At 28.4% G+C, this 12,319-nt stretch overlaps 1 protein-coding gene across 2 annotated transcripts; it reads right to left on the minus strand.

Moving 5' to 3' along the window:
* Positions 1-4,954: 4,954 nt before the first annotated feature.
* Positions 4,955-7,619, minus strand: LOC113511838 (uncharacterized). Of its 2 annotated transcripts, none has more exons than XR_008253076.1 (6): positions 7,527-7,619; positions 7,385-7,437; positions 6,864-6,947; positions 6,697-6,783; positions 6,510-6,614; positions 4,955-5,203 (listed from the first exon to the last, which is right to left on the minus strand). XR_008253076.1 is itself a non-coding variant. In XM_031913695.1 (6 exons), exons 3-6 carry the CDS (start codon positions 6,875-6,877, stop codon positions 5,048-5,050), a joined length of 357 nt encoding a protein of 118 aa, XP_031769555.1. In that variant the 5' UTR covers positions 6,878-6,947; positions 7,385-7,437; positions 7,527-7,619; the 3' UTR covers positions 4,955-5,047. The 2 variants fall into 2 exon arrangements, 1 of the variants encoding a protein (XP_031769555.1); XM_031913695.1 differs by having other exon boundaries at positions 6,702-6,783.
* Positions 7,620-12,319: the final 4,700 nt, after the last annotated feature.

The following is a 12,319-nucleotide window of genomic DNA, read 5'->3' on the forward strand; positions in this document are numbered from 1 at the left end:
CCAACATCAATTCAAAACCAATTTACCGTAATTATTAAATAGGATTCAAAAGTATTTAGGATATATAAATTACATCCTTTTACCCGCGACTTCGTCTGCGTGACCGAGATATGTTTATCGACTGGGATAAAAAGTAGCCTTTTCTATTCCCAATAATATGTGTATACCAAATTTCATAGTGACTGGTTAAACCGTAACAAACTAACAAACTGACTTTTACATTTATAATATTAGTAAGGACATTCTACTCCATTAACATTAACCTCTAACTGCTGCCAATATAATGTGACCCAAATTGAGAATGGTTTTTATTTAAATATTATGTATATTATCTCATATAACCACTTTGTACCCATTGTGTATTAAAATTTTAAATTTCAAAATGTGACAATATTATATTAAAATATAATGACGGTATTATATTAATATATTGATAGTAAATCTCTGATGATTTTCCTGTTTGTTTTAATAAATATAATATCGGTGCAGTTTATTTATAAAAGTTCTAATTAAATATTTTATGACAAGTCATATAGTTTCTTTTGAATTATGTGACCTGGAAAGATTTTCGTTTACAGTGCGAATTTAAAATTAAATTCAATAATTCCTCTAAAATAAAATTGACGATCAAACCACTTTATCCCATATTTTGGTGTTTTGCTACCATATAATTTTCACGTCCAAATTTGCGTGATATAGCAACTCTGTATAATTATACTCTTCGTCAACGCGATAGATATTACCACACCCATATTGCATAATGTCATCCAAAAATATACGCCTCAATTCATTGATTTTTTTTTATACCACTGAAGTGGAAAACAAGTATATGGCTTTGGTAATGGTAAACGATTACTGTAGTGTATGAACTTTTACTTAATGGTAAATGATTACTGTAGTCTATGAACGCCTGTAATACCAAGGGTATTACGCGCGCGTCACTGTTATTAGCTATTACTATTACTAGGAACGCCTGTGGCGTCGCTCGCGCGGCTTAAGTTTGTGTTTTTATTGCATGAAACATTTTACTACATTATATAATTTGTTAATGTTGACCTATGTACTAAGCTATTGCCACTTCAATTTCATTAAATTCTATCTGTTTACGTACAAGTAGCACGCTATATTACTGTCTTCGCGTGGTATGTGCACGAAAACAGTCTAGTTCTGTAGTTTAGTTACACTTTTACTACATATATATATTTGTTTTCCTGCTATTTATCCATATGGGTCACTGATTAGATTTGATAAATAAATAAACCTAAATATTTTTCATGTATATGCTTAAATAATCTTGAAGGTAAAATCTCTTATAAAAATAGACAATGTTTTTGCATTAAATAAGGTCATGTTAGTACTCAAAAATATATTATTATTGTATATCTATTATTGTAAATATAAAAAAAGATAATTCAGAGTTCGAAATGTACGCATATTTTATTGTATAGACTTTTATCTATAATGCTACTCTTACAAGGATAATCTTATTAATTATAATAATTTTTCAATAGATACATTAGTAATAATGTTATTTTTAGTAATTATGTAATAATATTTTTTTTATTAATTACATATCATATATTTTTATAAAATTTTAGCATTTCACTATCGCATTTCTTAAATCAATTGAATATATAGATTCATTTCGAACTTCTCTTTTATTTATATTTTTTAACTAATTATTCATTCATTGCTTAAGAACTATAACTAAATTATCGTAATAATGACATAATATGTAGTAAAACATCATAGAATGTAATCGATTATTGGCTAATTTCGCACAGTAAACTAAAAGGAAATTTCTTGTTTAGTCACTTATTATGAAATTCAGTACATATATATATGTAATATATATATGTATATTTATAATAACCAGTTGCAGATATTCCCAACCGGTTGAATTACGTCACGGTGTTGTTGAACCACGTCGCGACGGGTTGCTGACCTCCGACACCATAGCTTTCCACTGAGAAGTGTTTAATTTTTAGGTCAAATTCTAAATCACGAAACTGACTTATTTTTGTTTTCTATCGGTGCTTGTTAATTTTTCTAATCATCAACAGTAATCAGTGATTAAATTATATAAGCACCAGCCATTTCAATGTGTCTTTCTTTGCAGCATTACCAAGGATACCCACAATTTTTCTCGAAAAAGGTAATGTTTTGTTTTTGTAGGTTATTTTTTAAGAAATATATACTAATTTTATATAAACTAAACGTTAAAGCTTTTCGCCAAAATCCATTTATAGTGATGGTTGACCCGAGTAACTAAAAAGTTATGCCAGGTCAAAACCTTTAAAAGTAGGTAGCGACACACTTTGGCTTTTTGTTTAGAACCATATAAGGAAGATTCACACAAAAACTTAGCTTTCACCTAAGGTTACATACATACTACTTATTTTATTTATGCGGCGTTATTCCATGTATTATTAAATATAATTTTTGCATGATTATTTCGTGATTGTGTAAAACTTAATATTTGAGGTATGGTAAAAATTCACATTGCGCTTATAGATAAATTTTTGAGGTGTCAAAATTTTTGTCTCCCATGCTAAGCAATTTGTGTTTTATTCATGCACAAATAATATAATAAAAAATATCTATTATCTCATCATATAACTTTAATGAGCTGTATATGAAATGATGAGATGAAGAATATTTGAATATATAAGATAAACAATGTATGTATTTATTATTTTCTTAAGAAACAATGTATTTTTAAATTTAATTTAAAAATTATATCACAGTTAATTGTTGAAATTTTACCTAAAGTTCTTTATAAGTGAAAATCAAAATAAAATAACTTTGTAAACTATAAAAATTTGGTTATTAAAGGTTTGCCATATACCATAGCTAACGTGACAGAACGATATCGCCACATGAGGGTGACAATCATAGTAGTAATTTAAGTAAGAAGTAAGAAAATATTGACACAGCCTCACATCGCTTGTAATGTGGCAGTGTCTTTATACTTGGTTTTATGTATAGTTCAAGGTCAATTTTAATTTCCAATTTTAAAACATTGTTGCGTCTTATATATTCTTAATTATAATATGTCACAACAATGTCGACAGACTTGCCATTTATAATATTGACACCACAGGGAGTAATTTAAAATATTCCCATTATAAAGTTTCATTTCTTGTAACTAAATGTTGTTGTCTAACAATATGTCTTTATTGTGTATAGGTAACAAATCGATACGTGTAAAATTTATTTTACCAATACGAGAAGATGAAAAATTTTTAATAATACATCAAACGATATCAACGACGATATTTGAGTGGATAGCCAAATTGTATTATAGCGTTTTTTACTTCATTCCAATATTCTATTTTCCTTGCACAAACTACTATATTAAGTTACTAACTATATTCAGTGGATTCACTCGTGTTAATCAGTATATAAAGTATCCTATGTGCTAACTTAGGATATATAACCTACCCGTGTAGCAAATTTCATTCAAATCCGTTCAGTAGTTTTTGGAAAGAGTAACAAACATCTGTCAATCTATCCATCGCCAGTATTTCGCATTTATAATATTAATAAGATTAACGTTTTTCTATAACATATAGGCATGTGTTCACGTTAGATAGCGTTTATTTGCAATCTATTAAGTTTTCTTTCATCATTTGTACAGACTATACTGTTCGATTCACTAACTTAAAATACATGGACCTAAATCTATATGAATAGATATCACATGAAGATACAATATATCAATAGGTCATATTGTAATCAAAATACAAATCCCTTGGAATCATAACTGGTACCATGCTATAAGGGATACCTGTGTTAAGCAATGGGTTAAATAAATGGGTAAAATAATGATTAGGACATTAAAAAAAAAAAATAAAGATGTATACGAGCCAATATTAATTAAAGAAATATAAAACTAATTTCTCGTATACTGTCTTATGTCAAGGTCATGACATAATGGCCAAGTAACATGAGTATCATTTAAAGCATCATCATTACTCATATTAATAAAATTCAAATATCATTCTGTAGGTCAAGTTTTCTATAAAAATATAATCACTTGGCGAGGACAGCGAGTGTTGCATCGTTAGAGTCATTATGAGTTCGTTGAATCTTTATTCGTTCGATATTTAGTTTTATATATTAAACGTAAATATCTACGCTAGTCTGTGCATTTTTTTTTATCTACTTGATTCATTCATATTAGTAATACTAAGTAATCTTTACTAGGCATGTTTTACAAGCATATATCAATATATAAAGTTATCATATGTGTTAATAAATAACCTTGATGAATACAATTTACCTCTACTTGCCAATTATTCTATAATAAATGGACCTAATCCTTACTAATATTATAGATGTGAAAGTGAGTTTGTTTGTTCGTTACCTCTTAATACCTTAATGGTTCCACCATTTGTAATGTTATTTGGTATAATATTGTATACATATAACTTGGTAGATTAAAAGTTGTAGACAAAAGCTAGTGAACAATAACTACATAATAAAGATTCACAATTTTGGAATCACTATCAGACGTGCTTGACAGGTTTCTCATTTCGATAATGCTCGAAATAATAGGTGAATTACTTCATCTTATTCGTGGATCGATCAAATTGAATTACGAAGTAATTGTTATCAGATTGGTATTTCCATAGTTATTTCATAAATGGCAAACATGACTTTCATTATGGCCAACTGACTTTATCAATAAATCTATTTTCGAATTTTTCTATTTACTTCCGTATATATAAAGTCAAAGGACGTAATCAGAAATATACTGTCATATTATAAAATAATTAAAGAACCCACAAAAAAATTTACTTCAGCTGTGACAAAATGAGTTTTCTTGGTCTAAAACTACTCACTGCAACTAGTACGTGACACTCTTGCAATATAACCACTCATTAATAGGTCTGACAGGCCATATATTTTATTTACCTTTATTATCTAATAAAAATATACTATACTTGTATTTAAAAAAAGACTAAATCAGAATGTACGTTAGCCTTATGAATTTAAAGACGGTTAACATTTTAAACTCTTAATTTAGCTGCATGTAATTTCTTTAGAAAGAAGCAACAACTCTATCTAATTCATCTTCGGTAAAACACAATAATAACATACAATAAACTCTTCGCCTATCTACATGACTATCTTGGGTCGCGGACATAAAATAAAAGTTTTCATCAGGGGTATATCGGTCCACGTCTATTCTACAAATCTGAAAATAAAAAAAATATAATGATAATATAATATGTAACTACACTGCAAGTTCTACATTGCTGTATTTATAGATGTCTACGCACATAAGGAGAAATAAAGCACATAATGTTCTCCGTATAGCAACACCAGACAAGTCGTTGCTATTCACCCCGTGAATACCGGAGAGATGGAACAGTCAAGTCTTTATAAAAAAAAAAAAAAAAAAACTAATGGCTTTCAAGAGAATAGGTAGATGTGTGTACACGGAACAGTTTTCAAGTTATTTTTATATAATATAAAATTTACAGTCTAACTATTTGTATATCTATTCATTAATAAATATAATAAGTCAAGAATAAAAATTTATTCACGCCTCTAAAAAGGGAAAAGATTGGTGATCGAAACATAGATAAATAAGTGATTTATGGCACATATATTATTCCAAATATTTAAATATGAGTTATCTGTTTATCAGTTCTTCTGTCTGTTTCTTTATATGCCATCATTTAATTTAATTACTGAGAATTTTCAGAATCAATTATATAAAAATTAGTTCATTTTATAGATGAATGTAAACATTTCTTTCATGGTTGGTTATACACTTTAGTACTATACATTGTTATACTCTATAGAAGAAACTATATATTAAACGTTAAGAAATCAACAAATATTATTGATATTATATTTTATGAGTAAGCAGTGTGAAGCGGATGATACAGCTTGCATAATTTGACCTTTCTATTGCCTGATGTCTTGCGCGACCACACCACTGTGTAACCTACCTACATCAATTCATTTAATGTGGTCCCTCTATAATTTAAATACTTTAATACGTAAGATTTAATTACTTTAATTAAATGATCAATGACACAACCATATCTTTCACTTCAATAGACATAATAGATACTGGCAGACAATTTGTAAATATAAAACCATAATTGTGATTTCAACAATTTCAACGGTAATTCAACGGTATGTAATTAGTCTTGTCTTTCTTTTGAGGTAGTATAATTGTTAATAATTACTGTCAACTTAGGATTTTACAAGGTATTAACATATAGATGTTTAATGTCTTCAGTGAAAAATAATGAACATTTAATATACAATATAATGTAATAATAATGTATTTAGTAGACAAGTAAAGCTATTTATATTATACACTTTACGTCATCTCAAAGATCAACCAATTATCATGAAATTTGGTGTAAGGTAGTAAGAGGCTGCTTTTTATCTCGGTCAATTAACATACTCGTACTCGATCACGTAGATGGAGTCGCGGATAAAAACTAGTTCAATGTAAAATAAAGCATTTACGTAAGTATTACCTTTTTCTTGTTTTCATCGTAACAAATAAGTTCTTCAAAATGACTGTTTAAGAAAGCTTTGGGATATTTGAAATATCTTTGTAACTCAGCATATCTTCCTAAGTGCTAAAAATACATTTTGAAATAGATGACAGATGATCCAAATCATTATTTGATATCAGCATATGTTAAAATTTTATTTTTCTACCATACTTCAGGATCTACAGCTCCACTTCTCCTAACGGTGTCTTGAGGAAATTCATTGGGAAAAATCCGTCGTAGTTCTACGTCCTCGCTGTAAAATTATATATACATTATATATGCCATAATGTATACTTCATTTGCATAAAAAGTTTCAGTACCAACTATACTTACATGAAATGATACATTCCTCATTTTCAGATAAATAATTTCAACCAAATATCTTACATAGGATTCGAAACTTTAAATATGCATCAGCTATTAAAAGGAAAATCACTAAAATTGAAATGTCATACGTCTACTAAAAAATAACAAAAAACAAAAAATGTCCGTGACTGCAATTATTAATAAGGTAAAGCACATTTATTATTCTACAGTTGCTGTTGTGGTAAACGTACTCGTAACATTCGACACGTTTGTCAAATTATATGTGTATGCCAAATTTTATGATTAATAAACAATAAGTTTGGTTGTTGCCTTTGGGCAAATACCCAAAGAGACACAGCTTTATCTCATTTTAATTGGAATAGGTACTATCTATATATCAAATTTTATTCAGAAGTATAATTGAATTAGGAACATACAACTTTAATATTTATTATATAAGCTTTGGATATATTTTTAACAATTCCTATATATAAATATGATCATAATTAAAATCAATCTTCTTTGATCATAATTAATTAAGTACTCACCAACAATCCAATGTATATAAAAAGGTTCGCATGTCTAGTGAACATTGTGTTTGCTATTAGATATACAATAAAAAATAATTATTATAATTTGAGTACACGTTATAATTTTATTATTTTTCGTAATAATATATTTCTCACTTACATTTAATTTTTTAGTCTACTTTCTATATTAAATCCCTGTTTTAACTCATTGGACAATAATAAAAAAATATGTATACTTATATATAGGCTTGCTTATAATATCGAAACTCAAATATATCTAAAAGAATAAAAAAATAAGTCGCATTATAATAAATAAACTTTAATATTGCAATACTGATATATGATCTATAAAATATTTATAGCTAGCCTACCTTTAAACATTATGTTGCTTTCGACTATGAAATATATTTCATATTGTGTAGAGAACATAATATGTATGTTTTTATATTTTAACTTATTTATTATCTTATGTAAATATCAAAATATATAGATGTATTTTTTATAATAATAGTATTATTAGGTTCGCGTAAAAAATAATGAAGCTAATTTTACGAATTTGACAAAATAATTTAAAAGTTTCTACGAAACCCGTCAATACATGGCAATATTATTATTTTAAAGTTAGATTTTTGCGACAATTAGTCATAAAGACTACAAATCTACCAGATTGATTGATATACAGAGAGATTTTGTACAAGAGCACACGAAGAGCACCTTACCACGGGTATCGTAGTCTATTCTATGATATCCAGATATATTTCTAATATCAGCATTGTTAATAGCTATAGACGTTGATTACCACTTTCTATCAGGTACATCATCAGCTTGTATTCTAAGTAATTTTTTAAATTTAACGAGAATTGCGAGACGAGACGCTGTGACGCAAGGGACCGTACTCTCTCTGAGGAAGACTTCTAGATGAAGTCGAAACAATAATCGGTTACGACAAATAAAAAGTTTATAAAATTCTCGTTATACACGCCATATACACATATATACGAGTATACACGCCATTCTAAGTTATGTACAAAAAAACTCTTTTAATGGTGATTTCATGCAGGCAAACAGTAAGGACGATCCCCTACTATATTAAGCGACGATCTCAAGTGTATATGTAAATAAATATAATGGAGGGAGTTAGTGGATGCAGGTAGCTTTGGTGCTAGAGTCGTTCCTGATGGCGGTTTACGGAGTAGCCTAAGTAGGTTTAATTCATGGTATAATATATGGCTAAAAGTATAAAGATGGCGTTAAAATTTAAAACCCATTATTTTAAGAATAATCATATCGTCTTTAAATGTCCACTGCTGAACATAAGCTTCTTCCTTGGGGTGTTTTGTCAGTAGTTGCTACGCTTGGCAGGCGGAATGGCAACCGCAGTTAGGCTTTAAAAATATTTTAAGAGGGACGCTGCTACTTATTCTTTGCCCTCCCTTAGTCGCCTCTTACGACACCCACGGGAAAAGAATAGGTGCCTTATACCAAGCCGGAACCACACGGCGACTTTAAAAATAAAATTATGTAATATTGTTTTATTTTTTCAAAATTTTTAGAAAAAATGTAGCATGAAATCTACATTTGAAGTAAATACGAGTATTTTCTAAAATTGGACTGATGTGGTAATTATTGGTTTGTTTGAATTTTATATGTTTCTTAATACAAAATGGTAATATATCTACCATTCCAAGTAACTGTTATCTAATATTTAAGGCGGAGTACATACTGCACTGTCGTCCAGCGCGATCAGCTGCTACGGTCCACAGATCGCAGCGGCGCAACCATGGCGATGTGCGGGCCTTACCGCCTTACCGCCTACGTCTTAATTATGGCATGAGGTCTCTGTATGACGTCAAATGAATTCATTAAATAAGAGATATTTATTTAAATCTATCACTATTTTTCGTATAGATAAGTAGTAATGCCATCTACAAAAGTTTTGAAAACAAAATTGTTATTACTCTAGATAGATTTAAATCTAAATTAATATTATAGAGAGAAAAAACGATTTGTTTTTTTGTTTTATTTGTAATAGATTTTAAAAAGTATTTCACTCATATAATATATAATTACATTATTTCAGTTCAATATTACGGGCTGTATTTCATTTAAAAATATTACAGAATTAAAGTTCTGTTTATTTTCCTGTTGGAAGTCGAGACGAATGGTTAGCATTTACGAGTATATACATACGTAAAGATGGCATTAAACTGTTTATTTTTTCGTTTTTAATATTGTTTAAGTATTAGAAATTTTGAGAAACTTACCTTTTCCTCTCCTAATATTTCAAAAACTAGTTATAACAATATTAGTCTTAAAATATTAAAATTTTAACACGATTATAAGATATTCCTCGCTTATCGTGTATTATTACTTATATTTGATATAAAACTTGTTCATTTGTTTAATTATTTGCTGGTCGAATTTGTTTTAAATTATATCGTTTTCACTATTACTTACTATAAAGATAAGTAGTAAAAAAAGGCAGGAATCGCGGCTGTCCGCGACGCATGTACACGCCGCCTAATACTATTTATTATGAAAACACTACACGCACATTCATTTTTCAACCTAAATTATCAAACGATTCAGATTATATTATTGCAAAACTATCATTAGTTGAATACATGGAAAAAAATGGAAGTAAAATAAACCCATGACAATACTTAAATCAGGATTAGATTAATTAAATAATAAAATAATTTATAGAAAGGTTCAAAAGTGTTTGTGTATAATTTGAATATAAAAATAAATAACAAGTTATTGTAGCATTTCTATCAAATTGTAAATATATAATAATATTATCTGCTACAATAGTGTAGCAGGTAAGATAATTATTTCAAAGGTATATTACTTCCCTTTTTTACTACCTACATCAACATTACTTGATTAATAAACTGACACATACAAATAAAACTGCAACGAAATCTTAATTGCTAATAGCAGTAACCTTGGTATGCAAACGACAAAGGAATTGTAGCAGCAGGAGTCAATATTTTTTTAACTTTCTGGGAGTCTGTTTACTAAAAGGTCAAACATAATTGTCTCTGTTGTTATAATTGCATATTATTGCATTCTCATCTTCTTTCGTAATATTAATCTTTATTTAGTAATTTTTGTGAAGGTTAAATTAAAATAATTTCAATAATCAAGTTTACCTTGCACTTGTCTTATCTGCATTGGCATTATAAGCTACTAACATTCCAGGGTTGACTGCAGGATTCTCCTTTTATTACAGACAGGATGTTTAGCTCATTATTTTACGTTTTGTTCCAAATAAACAAAATGACTATTTTGGTTATCATCACTTTTTACAGATACTAAAATATCTATGATTCTTAATAACGTAACATACTGACATATCTCTATTACGCCTGTCTCTCATTGGTATAGGCAAAGACAATGGAACAACAAGTATACTTGTTATTTATATATATCTATTCGTTTATATATGTAATTTTAGTATTTATGTATGTATATCAATAATTACTAGTACCGCATTCGAATATTCTGATACTTCCCTATGGTTGACTGGGAGAGAATGCTTTTAGTATTAAGTCCGCCACGTATACATATATGTATTAATGAATAAATAAATAACAAAAATAAAGAAACAACATAATTAATAAAATAAGCAATATAATAATGAAAATCTTATATATAAAATTCTCGTGTCATGGTGTTTGTTACCAAACTCCTCCGAAACGGCTTTACCGATTTTTATGAAATTTTGTGTGCATATTGGGTAGGTCTGAGAATCGGCCAACATCTATTTTTCATACCCCTCAATGATAAGGGTCACCCTCCCCAAAAAAAATATTTTTTTATTTTTTGACATATTTTTCCATTTTTATTTTATTATGATTTAGCATTGAAAAATACATACACCCTCAAATTTTCACCGTTTTACGATCAACTCCTGTTTTTTAATTGCGATTTTTATATGCTGCAATAGGGTTGCAATATGGCAATCGAATATAATAATTGTAGTAGGATAAATTTTCATGTATAGTTCTAAAAATAATGTATATGGTAAAACAACGTTTGCCGAGTCAGCTAGTAATACATAAAATTAACTTTTTTTTATTATTTTGTGTCAAGTCAATACTTCACGTACAGCTCTGATAATTATTTCAAGGGCATGCTCTTATTTTACTTATAGCCCATTAACTTCGAGTAGGTGCTATAAGGAACTATATAGAATAAGGAAATATTACCATTAAATTGGAGTGATTTAATATCTACTTTAAAGGTAATAGTGTAAAAATTATTCTACAAAAAAAATGGCCTTGAACCATGTCATAATTAGTATAGAGGACGCAGGTCTATCCTTACGAAAAAATAAATCATTATAAAACGAGCTGAGCATATAACTTTATCCATATAATCGAAATTAGGAAATATATAATATTATTAATTATATTTTTTATTTCTTAATATAAATATTAAGACCCTAACTGTACGCCCTATAACTTTTATTGTATACTGTAAATCAATTTAAGCATTTTAATAATTAGAAGTAACAAAACTAGAGAAAGGTTTTATACTACCGGTGTCTGCTTGGATACCCCAATTTTGCTAATATCATAAAGTAGCTATGCTCAAATGGCTGTATTTAGGTTTGAAAGGTGGAATATACCTCGCGGTGAAATTATAGTTTACGGAGGCATAACGTTTTATTTCTCAGGAACAGTAACGCCATCGGCATCACAATGTTTTTTGTGATATCCATAGTGAATAGTGAATAGTGACGGTTATTATTTTTCATCTGGTGGGCCACCATCTTGTTTGCCATTTCTAATTAAATAAAAAAGAAATATATAGATAAATCAACACTCTGACAAAATGATATAAAAAACTTGCTCTTTAGATTTTTCAATTTATAGGTCCTGCGAATATAAATAGCTAATGTACAGACATGAAACTTTTTAATTTTTTTAATAGTATTTAGCATCC

Source organism: Galleria mellonella, unplaced genomic scaffold (assembly GCF_026898425.1).
Source record: "Galleria mellonella isolate WM207_F2 unplaced genomic scaffold, CSIRO_AGI_GalMel_v1 utg117, whole genome shotgun sequence".
Lineage (NCBI taxonomy): Eukaryota > Metazoa > Arthropoda > Insecta > Lepidoptera > Pyralidae > Galleria > Galleria mellonella.

Bases quoted from the DNA above. Each gene is read 5' to 3' on its own strand.
- LOC113511838 (XM_031913695.1), bottom strand. The intron at 6,615-6,701 runs GTATGGTAGAAA...ATGTATTTTTAG, and splicing joins GTGGAGCTGTAGATCCTGAA to CACTTAGGAAGATATGCTGA. The intron at 5,204-6,509 runs GTAATACTTACG...TTTTATTTTCAG, and splicing joins ACGATGAAAACAAGAAAAAG to ATTTGTAGAATAGACGTGGA.